The sequence below is a fragment of the Dipteris shenzhenensis genome, chromosome 17 (assembly GCF_047967505.1).
Source record: "Dipteris shenzhenensis isolate YYH24624 ecotype China chromosome 17, Dip_SZ_1.0, whole genome shotgun sequence".
Classification (NCBI taxonomy): Eukaryota; Viridiplantae; Streptophyta; class Polypodiopsida; order Gleicheniales; family Dipteridaceae; genus Dipteris; species Dipteris shenzhenensis.
Genome location: NC_141612.1, coordinates 3,118,507 through 3,131,207, shown reverse-complemented (window position 1 = coordinate 3,131,207; position 12,701 = coordinate 3,118,507). Strand labels below are relative to the sequence as shown.

At 42.8% G+C, this 12,701-nt stretch overlaps 1 protein-coding gene across 2 annotated transcripts; it reads left to right on the top strand.

The window, feature by feature from the left end:
* Window positions 1-1,257: 1,257 nt before the first annotated feature.
* Window positions 1,258-4,644, top strand: LOC147891530 (pentatricopeptide repeat-containing protein At1g03540-like). Of its 2 annotated transcripts, none has more exons than XM_087387865.1 (2): window positions 1,258-3,471; window positions 3,592-4,644. In XM_087387865.1, the coding sequence occupies exon 1, from the start codon at window positions 1,277-1,279 to the stop codon at window positions 3,335-3,337; it is 2,061 nt and encodes a 686-aa protein (XP_087243991.1). In that variant the 5' UTR covers window positions 1,258-1,276; the 3' UTR covers window positions 3,338-3,471; window positions 3,592-4,644. The 2 variants fall into 2 exon arrangements, with proteins under 2 accessions (XP_087243991.1, XP_087243990.1); XM_087387864.1 differs by having other exon boundaries at window positions 3,577-4,644.
* Window positions 4,645-12,701: the final 8,057 nt, after the last annotated feature.

Below are 12,701 nucleotides of genomic sequence, written 5' to 3'. Positions count from 1 at the left end.
ACTTTTGGTTGAGTGTAAATCAGCATGTTGTTTCATTTTTAATCTACTAGGTGTATAATGAGTGGAGGTAACCATGCTAGAAAATCCAAAAATAGTGTGTCGGGTTCCTTTTATATATTATAAAAATCTACTTAATTCAATAAACAACACCCGCAACATTATTTTATTAGGTGACTTAAACATAGACATGCTACATGACACACCATAATCTACATCATTAAATCAAAAACAGGGAAAATATAATATGAAATCATGCATGGAACTATGAAACCATGTATGGAACCAACGACATTAGTCTTTTTGGGTCAAAAAGTGCCCAGCAAATGGCTTGTGGCTGTCGGTTGCTCGCAATTTGATGGGCACTTTCCTTGCCGAAAAGGTCTCCCCTAACAAATAAGTATATGCGACTTTCATAGCCAACCATAAACCATGTTTAGATGAAGAGTGCCCACATCACCCCTTGGCAATCCTTTTCTATTTGAAAAGGGTTACTTGATCGATGCCCGCGAGCCGCCGCTGCATTTGCACGTCCTACCTGCCATGCAATGTCTGGCCAACCATCTAGGGACTGCGATTGGTCCTCCACAGAGTGCCGTTGGTGCTAGCCCAGAAGCAAAGGAGGCATAAAGTGTTTGTCCATGTCAATTGTTTTTATTTTTTTGCGTTTGTATTGAATGGCACCACCGTATAGGAACCATGATCAAGCTTTAAACTACCCTTGGGGCTTGAACTTAAGACTGACACATACACACCCGGAGATTTTAGAGGGCTCCCATGGAGGGGTGAGCATGTTGGGCTAGCATTGTAGCTCCAAGCTAGCATCCTCAAATCTCAAGCTTCTAGCCTAGCATTGCAATGCCCAAGCATTCTCATTGGCCCAAACAACATGCAAAACCTCCCTTGAGCCTCATTAAATGAGACTTTGGACTTCATGGGGCTGCAATTTTACAAATGCAGAGGACTACCCAACATTTCCAATAGTGGGGGGAGAGCAGGGAAACCCTGTTTTTGTTTTTACGTTGTACTGAAATTGAAATTGCTAACAACGCTGCCATACGACGTGACCAAGATAGAATGCGGAGCTATCCCTGGGACTTGAACTGAGGACGGGCACACAAATTTGACCCGCTTTGTCACATTTCCCTACAAATTTTAGCCGCTTGGTCTAAAGTTTAAACTATCCACGTCACTTTGTTGCTGCCAAGAATTCAAAGGTATGCTGGCAAATTTCATCACCAATGGACATACTCCCTAGAAATGTTGTGACAGATTGTGAATGGAGCATGCTCTATCCATGCCTTCTCCTTCTCCTACTCCATGGCTCTCCTGTTTGCAATACCGCGGGAGCTTCTGTTGCCCAAGCTGGTCTGTTGCTCGCCTTCTTGCGATCGATGTGCGATGTGGCAGCGCAAGAATTAAGCTTGGCGCACCCCCAGATGAGGCAGCCTTCCGAAATCTCAGTACAGAACCCTCAACTGTGCCTTTCGTATCCCTACGATCCACGGTCAGCGTTGCGGACTCCGTGCAGCCTGTGCCGCAAGAGGTAGATTCCCTTGGTCTCGGCCACTGCAGGATTTTGCGATTGAACGGTCGTAAAGAGCCCATCTATATTCATGTTCCAAGGATGCAGCCATGCGTTGAGAACGACCCTTCTCAATGTGTGCCGGAGGGATTTGACCAGGACCTGGGACAATTGGATCGTCTTGGCATTGGCTTCCGTTTACAGGGATGCGTTTCGCTGTCAGAGGGCAAACGCATCCATTCTCGAATAATGAGAGATGGACTCGGACAAGACACCTTCCTAGGAAACCTTTTGATCACCATGTATGCCAGGTACGGGGCGTTAAAAGACGCACGAGCGGTGTTTGACAAAATGAACGGACGCAATTTGGTGACTTGGACCGCCATGATCACGGCTTACGCCAAGCGAGGACATGGGAAAGATGCCCTTCAACTCTACAACCAAATGCAGGAGGAAGGGGAACGGCCAACTAAAGTTACAATTATCGGCGCTCTGAGTGCCTGTGCCGACCTCGCATCTTTATTTGAGGGTAGGAAAATTCATGCGTGCCTTGTCGACGCAAATTTCCAGTCAGACGTTGTCGTTGGGACTGCTCTTGTGAATATGTATGGAAAGTGTGGGGCTTTGAAGGATGCCCGTTCAATATTCGACAAGATGCCTGAGCGCAATATTATCTCTTGGAATGCCATGATTACAATATATGCGAATAACGAGCAGGGCAAGGAAGCCCTTCATCTCTTTCAAAAAATGCAGACGGAAGGCATTGAGCCGAATGACGTCACTTTCATTAACATTTTAAGTGCCTGTGCCAGCCTTGCAGAGCACTCTGAAGGTAGGATTATACATTCATGCATTGTTGACCGTGGTTTGCAATCAGATGTTGTTGTGGCAAATGCCCTTGTGAATATGTATGGCAAGTGTGGAGTGCCAGAAGAAGCACGTAGAGTGTTTGAAAAAATGCAGCGTCATGATCTGGTCTCTTGGAATGCCGTACTTACTGCACATGCTCAGCAAGGAAGTGGCAAGGATGCCCTTGAACTCTTCAAACATATGCAGCAAGAAGGTGTGAAGCCAGACAAGGTGACCTTTATTAGCATTTTGGGTGCATGTGCCAGCGTGGCAGACCTTGCAGAGGGGAAGCGGATCCACTTATGCCTTGTTGATGATGGGCTGGAGTCTGACGTTACTGTTGGGAATGCTCTTGTTAACATGTATGGTAGATGTGGGGCTCTAGATGCTGCTCATCATGTGTTTGACAGAGTTCACCCACGCAATCTCATATCTTGGACAGCCATCATCGCTGCTTATGCCCAGCAAGGGCATGCCAAGGTTGCCGTAAAACTTTTCCGAAAAATGCAGCAGGAAGGCATAAGGCCGGATGAGGTCACCTATATAACCATTCTCTCGGCATGTAGCCATGCAGGGCTGGTGGAAGAGGGCCGGTTGTTCTTTGCTTCCATGGAGAAGGATCATGGCTTGATGCCGAGAGTGGAACACTACGTTTGCATGACTGACCTTCTTGGTCGAGCTGGGCTCTTAGATGAGGCAGAGGAATTGATTTGCAAAATGCCATTTCGACCTGACGCTCGTCTATGGTCAGCTCTTTTAGCTGCCTGTAGAATCCATGGTGATGCTGACCGAGGAATGCGTTCTGCAGAAAAAATGTTCAATTTACAACCCCAGAATACCATCCCATACGTTTTGCTCTCAAACATTCATGCTGCTGAAGGGAGGTGGGATGATACAGGAAGATTTGCAATAATTATGGATGAAATGGTGGAAATATGTAGACAGAGTGCAGGTCAAGCGAGGTAGGCTTGTGTCTGTCTTGGACTTTTGGAACGCGCCTATGCTCAACAATTTTCTGCTGCTGAAAGAATCACAGGACAAGGCCAAAACTATAAGCAGAAGTCTGGAGGTTGAGTTGAAAATAAGCAAGCAGTGTGCAGGTATGGGAATTTGTGAGAGGGTCTTTGATATTTTTTGCTTCTTTTTTCTGTGACCTCTTGTTGACTTGTACAAGATGTCCTCTAATCTACTCGATTGATGCAAAGTTTGCAAACATGCAGGATGTTGGAGGAGGCAGGTACATGCCTGGTGCTGCATTCCAGATGATATGTGATACATGCTTTTCATCACAATGGCAAGGTAACCATTCTTTCAGGACGGTTTGCATGGAACACCTCTTAAGGCTGCATCATTGAGTATGCTGCAATTGTCAGAGTGCCGCAAACTGCATTTCCATGGTGGCTGGCTGATCATTGTTGAAAGATGTAGACCTTGTCCAGATGTAGGAGGAATGGAAGAAAGTGCCATGTGTAGGCAGATCTGAAAGCCCACAAATGGCAGATTCTGGACTTGTAATCCCACAAGGGGGCATGACTTTGGGCCTTAACCTGGTCCAGATTTGTGCCAACAGGGTCGCCATCATGGATGGTCTTCTGGCCAATTGCCAGGTTGGCTGATGGAGCAGGTTGGCCTGCTCCCTGTCAGGTTCTTGAGGGGGGGTGGATGCCCCCCCAAGCCTTGCAGAAAAACTGAACATCACTGCCCTCTTACAGTACGCCTTGATAGTGGAGATTAGAGAGATCAAGGAGCCAAGGTCCTTTGATGATACAAAAGGCAAGGTGGAGATTTGCTGGGGAGGTGCAGATAGATCCATTTTGAAGAATCATACTTGGGAGAGAGACTATCAAAACAGAAAGCTATTGGTACGATGGATTTACAATGCTAAGTACAAAAATGGCATTTTGGGTAAGTAGGAGGCCCAGGGTGGTTTTGCCAAGGACAACGCACAGCTAGGAGGTCTTGACTACTCAGAGATTTTTGTGCTGACAGCCAGGATGACCATGAATTCAGGCTGTCTTAGCATGTCATGAACTTGGAAAAATGGCCTTAGTTATGAAGAAACTATACCAACTTCAGATTTGGATTGGGACATTTCTAGACCTAGTTATGGGCAAGTTAACGTAAAGTACTATGTCAATTAAGAGGACTATGTCCCTCTTAAATATATTAAGTACGAGTATGAATCGGCTTATATGGATTACTATCATGAGGGTAGCCCAAAAGGTTTCATCTTGTGGCTTGTCTATTCTGCTTGGAAATTCCAGTCTTTCACATATGGGTTTGTGCCACTCTAGCTACAGGTCCATATACTTGCTCAATATGGAATTCCCTTGTATTTGGGTCCTTCACACAAAAGATTGTTTTAGCAATGCATCATTTGTGCTAGAATGGCTTGTTGTTACAATCTGAAAAGGGTAGAATGGCAGCTTTTGGGGTTTTGATATCCGGCCAAAGGGTTTTTCGGAGTGTCTAACATTGGTGAGGTCAAACAATATTTGAAGTTTGAGAGAGAGAGAGAGAGACAGAGACAAAGAGAGAGGGAGAAAGAGAGAAAGAAAGAAAATTTATTAGAGTCTTTGGAAGACCAATCGGCCTCTGAGACTATGAGAAACTTGATACAAAGCAATAAGGATGGAGCTACTAAGCGAGCATCAACACCCATACTAAATGGCATATGCTACCTAGTCAGAATAACATTAGTGATAGCATCATGTCAATATCGATATGGCCATCTCCATCATCACTACCACTACATATCATCAGAGTACAAAAAAGCAAAATCTGGTCCAGTATCACAACTGCAGCTCCCCCACCCCCTTCGAAGGATGGTGGGGGAGTGGTAACATTAAGCCAGAGACAGATTGCTGGGCATGGCCATGCGCGATCTTGTAGCTGTGGCTCTGCGTTTGACAAGGGCTATGGTGACCCTTGTTAGTCGTGCTCCAACCCTAAACATGGGACGTCCTCTGTCGGATACGTCGCGTCACTGGCTCTAGGTCACGTCCATGTCGGAACCCCCCCTCGGGCAAGAGCCTTTGTGGTCTAGCTGAAAAAACTCAGTGATAATACTCTGAGAGGAGTCTGCCAATGTGCCCCGTCACTGTCTTTGTGATCTAAGTAGGCGTTCTCAATATCTGACCTTCTCATGGATGTAGGTGGCCAAACATCTCTGGTAGCTCGAAACTATCTCTAAAGAGATAAAAGTAGCGACCTCAAATCTCATAGTATACTGGGCATCTGAAAATGAAGTGCTCCTCTGACTCGATATCCTGTAGATCACATAAGGTGCATATGCGCCTCTCCCTGGGTACTCCCTTAGCTTGATGACTCTTAATGCGGAGTCAATGTAAAGAGACCCGAACTACCCAATAGAGATTTTCAGTGAATCGGGTAGATGAATCCGATTATATCTTGGAGGATCAACAAAGCCCTTCTCCGAAATGCATAGGCAGTGATCTTTGTAGAAGCTAAGCTTGACTGGGAGCTCGCTATGGTAGGAGGTCCTCACGTATGACTTGGTTAACATCGTGATACATGAGTGGCAGAGATGGCGCATCAATATTGTGCTAGAAGGGAGGAACTCTATCCATATGGAGCAATCTCTTGAACCACCTGTTTGTGTGTGCATACTAGCATCTTTGATCACCCGCAATTGCTAGGGCCATAGATAAGGATACAGCTAGCCATGGTAGTCTATGACGTCTAGAAGTACAATCACCGTACCCTTTGACATGCCATAAATGTGTGATGACCTGAAATGCTGCATCAAACTATAGTGGGGATGATCCAACCTCAGCCTTGATGATCTGGTGGGGAACTGACAGACAAAAGGTGTTGACTTTGAGTCACAAGGAGACACTCATTTTCTTTTGCTTTCCCTTCCCTTGTCCAATCTCTCCTACAACCTGTGGGTCATTGCTATCATCCCAAAGTCGAGGCATGTCTGGCATGAGTTGTACAAGAAACTCCATAAAGTAAAACATTGACTCTTGCACCAACCATCCTTCTGCCATGCTTCCCTCTGATCTAGCTTTTTGTCCTACATACCCTTTCAACACCTTCATAAATCATTCTAAGAAAAACATCCATCGACTATGTAAAGTGCCTGCATATGCCACTTTGTCGGCCAAGTGCACAAGTAGATGCAATTGGATGTCCATGATACTTTTGGAAATGCCTTTTCAATCAAACATACGGTTTCAATGGCAATAATTCTCAATTCTAAAATGGATGACTTCTTGATTTCTTTTGATGATATCATCCTGCATGGTAACCATTGGTAAGCAATGAGAAGGGAAATTAGACATGCATTAGCAAAACCATTGGCATACCTCACAAATACACTAAGCTTGTTGATGGCATTTGATACATCTTTAGTACTGCCTCCCCACAAAGCAATTGGAAGTACATACTACACTAACAATCATGTGTTAGAAAAATTCAAAAATGTTTCCAAATTTTGCAAGTGCATGGAAATAGGTCACTTGTATCATTTTGTGCCAATCATGCGACTTTAGACGACTTAGTTTTCCATTCCAAGTAAAGGGACCCTTTAATTTATGCATGTACTCAGTTGGGGTTTTCATACCTACAATAACACCCTTCACACAAGCCTCCTCTGCTTTTGTCAATACCCATGGCGCCCATGGTAAAATCACCTTACCAGCACGGTTTTGTTTTGGCCAGAAGGGTCTTTTGTTTTTCATCAGTTTCAAATCCTCTTGTGCTTTTGGAGTATCTCTATCCCCAATCATATGTTTCCACAAACTAATTGACACATTTTTGAATATATGCATTGGGTCCAGTAGATATGTCACTTTATGATGCCTACTACAATAAGGAAGAGAGTAAAATATGGAAAGACATTGCATGCCAGGTGTAGGTGTTTTGACTTCTGGATCAATGCCAAAGTTTCTTCCAATCACTGGATCTCATGATTGCAAGAATAGGAGCTAGTTTAACCTCCGCAAAAGATGGATCAACTCGATATGGTTGGTCCATAGGAAGAAATCGCATGTGCTTCTCATATACCATCTTTGAAAGATTTTTTGAGTACTGGCTGCACAAACTATCTCCACACACAAAGGGGACATGCATTGTATTCGAACACTGGGAGACCTATTAAAATTATGGGACAAAAGAAAATAGTCTTGATAAGAGAAAAACAAACAATCACAAATAGATTTTGGTGAGTTGGGAGGACTCTTGACGTTTTGTACCTAAGCAATCATGCAATCTGAGCTAATCATGCATGATCCACATCAGAATGCCTTTTACTTGAAAATGGCATTGACCCAAAGTCTTTGAAATGTCATAGACCTACATGCCATTCCATAAAATTTGCAACTCGTCTACCAAGGGGGCTAGATGCACATCCATGTTCTTCACCTTGTGGTTGCCTGGCACAATGAGTGCCAACATCAGATGTCCTTTCTTTATGGTCAGCCAAGGAGGAATGTTGTAGATTGTGACTACTACTGGCCACATTGACCATGATGTGGATTGATGTCCAAATGGATTAGCACCATCCATAGCTAATCCAAGATGCAAATGCTGAGGCTCAAGCCCAAAATCTAGCCACTTCTTTTCTACGTGCCTCCAAGCCTTTCCATCTACAGGGATCCTTAAGGTTCCATCCGTGAAACGGTTGTAGGCATGCCATTCCATAAGTCGAGCTAATGATCCACAACGAAATAGATGTGAGATGCATGTTAAGATGGGCAAGTGTCGTAGGACCTTTCTTGGAATATCTTGTCCTTGTGTGTCTTGCCGATATTGAGATGCACCACATTGGGAACAAGTTGTAGAGTGCTCATATGTTCCTCTATAAAGGATGCAATCATTGGGACATGCATGAATTGACTTGTAATCCATTCCTAATGATGTAAGCATTTTATTTGCATCCTGTCTTGAGTCAAGAATTGTGTTTCCTTTTGGAAGTAGTATATGAAGTAACTTGAAACAGCAATCCATTCAATGAATTCAAAGCCATGTAAATCGAAAGTACATGTAATGAGACATTCCTTGAAGTACATCAAAACTCTTATTGAAATAGGGGACGAAATGCTAGTGTCCAACCATCCATAGGTTGCTTATAAATTTAATATCAAAAGAATTGTTGCAAGACAAGATTGGCTTGCCCCTTCATATAACATGGTGCTTGCTTCATGTCGTAAGCTTTCCTCTTCAGGACTCATGTTATCCTCCTCGATCTCTGGGACATTTTCATCTCTTCATCTTGCGATTAAGGAGCATCAAAGTAAGTATCTATCATTTCTTGCATAATTTCATCCTCATTCAGTGCATCCTCCTCTTCAATGCTTGTATTCTGTTGCTCTTCTGTCTCTTGATCCTCCCTTAGAGCATTTCGATATCCTTGGGTCAACATTGTCTCATGAGGATGATTATGCAATGCATTTGCTCTCAAAATTCCTTCCACCAGTTCATCTCCCTACATGAACCAAATTTAGAGAATTAGTTGGAAAACTTACATACAAGAATGGAACTATAGTACATGAAAAGCATTTAGATAATTTAGTGAATTAGCCCCAATAAAGAAACTTGTACCTCATCATTGAACTCAACCTCAGGTAAAGGTTAGAAGCAACCAAATCTCTTTATGTGTGTGATTGATATGGTGTGTAATCTCCTCATTTGTCCTTTGCATCATGCACAATCACACAATACTCGTTGATAAAGACTTGCTCTACTATTCTCTTCTTCAGATTCCGATGAGCTTGAAGACATCTATACAAAGAACACTTGCCTATTACATCTCTATTTTATTACATAGTCCATTAATGATGACAACAATTGTAAAAGAGGCAAATGTCCTTCCAATGCTCTGTTTCATCAATATTTCTGTCGCTAACCTGTTTGGAAAATACCACATAGTCATATTTCTGTCGATAAAAGCGTCAATATTAACGTCAAAAAAATGCAAGTCTATCAAACCACACAAGCATGCTTTGATTATCAAAGAAATGTTAATCTACCTCATAAAATTGATAGAGGGAACATAAACTTTGTACTCATAGATTTTTATGCAAATCGAAAACTGTTTGATTTGAATCAGAGTCGATATCTCCTTGATTTTCACCATGGAATATGCATGGGTGTTTAAAAAAATGAATGGGCATGATTATACCCATGGAGATGATACTTGATGGCCATGATACTTTGCATGGGCCTCAAACTCACCTAGTTTGAGGCCTATGCAAAGTATTATGGCCATCGGGTCCTATTTGTATGGTCAAGAATGAACATTTCCATGTTTTTTCCCACAGTTCCTCTATGATGGTACAAAAACATGCCTTGAATGTATTCTCACCATGCAAAATGGACTTGGTCACCATGATACTTTGTACAAGCCTCAAACTAGGTGATTTTGAGGCCCGTGCAAAGTATCATGGCATTCAGGTCCCATTTGCATGGTGAGAATACCTTCGAGGTGTGTTTTGGTACCATCATAGAGGAAACATGGGAAAAAGCATGGAAATGTTCGTTCTTGACCAGGTAAATGGGACTCGATGGCCATGATACTTTCCATGGGTCTCAAAATCACCTACTTTGAGGACCGTGCAAAGTATCATGGCCAAGTCATGGCCATCGAGTCCCATTTTCATGGTGAGAATACCTTCGAGGCATGTTTTTGTACCATCATAGAGGAAGCATCGGAAAAAACATGGAAATTGTCATTCTTGACCATGTAAATGGGAGCTGATGGCCATGATACTTTGCAAAGGCCTCAAACTTATCTAGTTGGAGCCTCGTGCAAAGTATCATGGCCATTGGGTCCCATTTGCATAGTGTGATTACCTTTGAGGCATGTTTTTGTACCGTCATAGAGGAAGCATGGGCAAAAACATGGAAATGTTCATTCTTGACCATGAAAACAGGACCCGATGGCCATGATACTTTGCACAAGCCTCAAACTCACCTAGTTTGAGGCACCTGTAAAATATCATGGCCATCAAGTCCCATTTGCATTGTGAGAATACCTTCAAAATGTTCATTCTTAACCATGCAAATGGGACCCGATGGCCATGATACTTTGAACAAGCCTTAAACTCACCTGTTTTGAGGCTAGTACAAAGTATCATGGCTATCGGGGCCCATTTTCATGGTGATAATACCTTCAAGGCATGTTTTTGTACCATCATAGAGAAAGCATGGGCAAAAACATGGAAATGTTCATTCTTGACCATGCAAACAGGACTCGATGGCCATGATACTTTGCACAGGCCTCAAACTCACCTATTTTGAGGCCCCTACAAAGTAACATGGCCGTAGGGTCCCATTTTCATGGTGAGAATACCTTCGAGGCATGTTTTTTGTACCATCATTAAGGAAGCAACATGGAAATGTTCATTCTTGACCATGCAAATGGGACCCGATGGCCATGATACTTTGCAAGGGCCTCAAAATAGACTACTTTGAGGCCCGTGCAAAGTATAATGGCCATTGGGCCCCATTTGCATGGTGATAATAACTTCGAGGCAAGTTTTTGTACCATCATAGCAGAAGCATGGGCAGAAACATGGAAATGTTCATTCTTGACCATGTAAACGGGACTTGATGGCCATGATACTTTGCACAGACCTTGAACTCACCTAGCTTGAGGTTTTTGCAAAGTATAATGGCTATCCAACATCATTTTCCCCATTTTCAAAGCCCAACTCTTTGTTTTTTAGTCTAAGGAGCATTACGCACTTATAAAAACAAGGGTTTGGGGTTTGCAAATGGGGATATGATGTTGGATGGTCACGATACTTTTCATGGGCCTTAAAATCACTTATTTTGAGGCCTGTGCAAAGTATCATGGCCATCCAACATCATTTGTCTCATTTGCAAAGCCCAACTCCTTGTTTTTAATTCTAAGGAGCATTACGCACTTATAAAAACAAGGTTTTGGGGTTTGCAAATGGAAAAATTGATGTTGGATGGCCATTATACTTTGCCTAGGCCTTAAACTCACCTATTTTGAGGCCCATGCAAAGTATCATGGCCATCCAACATCATTTGCCCAATTTGCAAAGCCTAACTCCTTGTTTTTTAGTCCAAGGAGCATTACACACTTATAAAAACAAGGGTTTGGGGTTTCAAATGGGGAAAATGATGTTGGATGTCCATGATACTTTGAATGGACCTTAAACTAACCTATTTAAAGTGGCCATCCAACATCATTTGTCCCATTTCTAAAGCCCAACTCCTTTTTTATAGTCTAAGGAGCATTATGCACTTATAAAAACAAGGGTTTGGGGTTTGCAAATGGGGAAAATGATGTTGGATGGACATGATACTTTACATGGGCCTTAAACTCACCTATTTTGAGGCCCATGCAAAGTATCATAGCCATGCAACATCATTTGATCCAACTCTAAATCCTAAACCCTTGTGCACATCTAACTATATTCACATTGATGCACACCCTAAAAGAAGGCATCATGATAATCCAAATGGAATAACACCTTGCTAGAATATTTGCACCATCATTATGTAAAGTCTTTTCAAGTTTGGTTCCATAATGACCATCAATGCTCAACTTTTCCATGATGGGGCATTGACCCAAACCGCACAATATTTTAGATTCGTAGAAGGTGTGATTAAAAAACAGTACAAGCGCCCACATTCGAAGTCCCCCTACATCCCAAAATTACATTGACCCAAGTTCGTTATCCCATATACTACTTTCTCATGAACTGCACCTGAATCAAACACAAAGGTAATTTTAACCCCCAAAAAAGGTTATGATAGATTTTTTTATAAATGTAATTAGTATTTTTGACGCTAATATCGATGCTATCGGGACCAAAAACACCTACTCTCCCTATTTTGCATCCCTTTTCTCACTTAAAGACCAAGATTTCCTCACACTCTCTCCCCTTTAAACTTTGCAACCGCCTCCCTTCCACTTCTTATGTCAGAGGCACTGCGGGCAGCAAGGACAAAGCCAAGAGACTCTTCAAAGAACCTGCATTTCTAGTTCCAGGTATGATTATACATGTTTTCTCTCCTCCTTTCAAATCTTGTTTCCCGTGGGTTTTTTCCTTGTTTTCTACATGCAAGAGAAAAATAAGGGGATGATGAGGGCATGGGGAAGAGAGGGATTGGGATAGAAAATGAAATTCCCTCCCTCGCCCCTTTCTCTCCCTTTTCCCTCTCTCCCCTTTCCTCCCTCTTTCCCTTCCTCTCTTCCCCTTCCAAGCTCTTCCCTTCCCTCTCTTTCTCTATGTATCCCCTTTCCTCCCTTTCCTCTACATCTCTCCCTTTTCTCTTCTCATGGGTTCTTTTGTTGAGTGATTTGTGCAGGCTTGCTTTTGAACGTGGT

Bases quoted from the DNA above. Each gene is read 5' to 3' on its own strand.
- LOC147891530 (XM_087387865.1), top strand. From the start codon at position 1,277: ATGGAGCATGCTCTATCCATGCCTTCTCCTTCTCCTACTCCATGGCTC.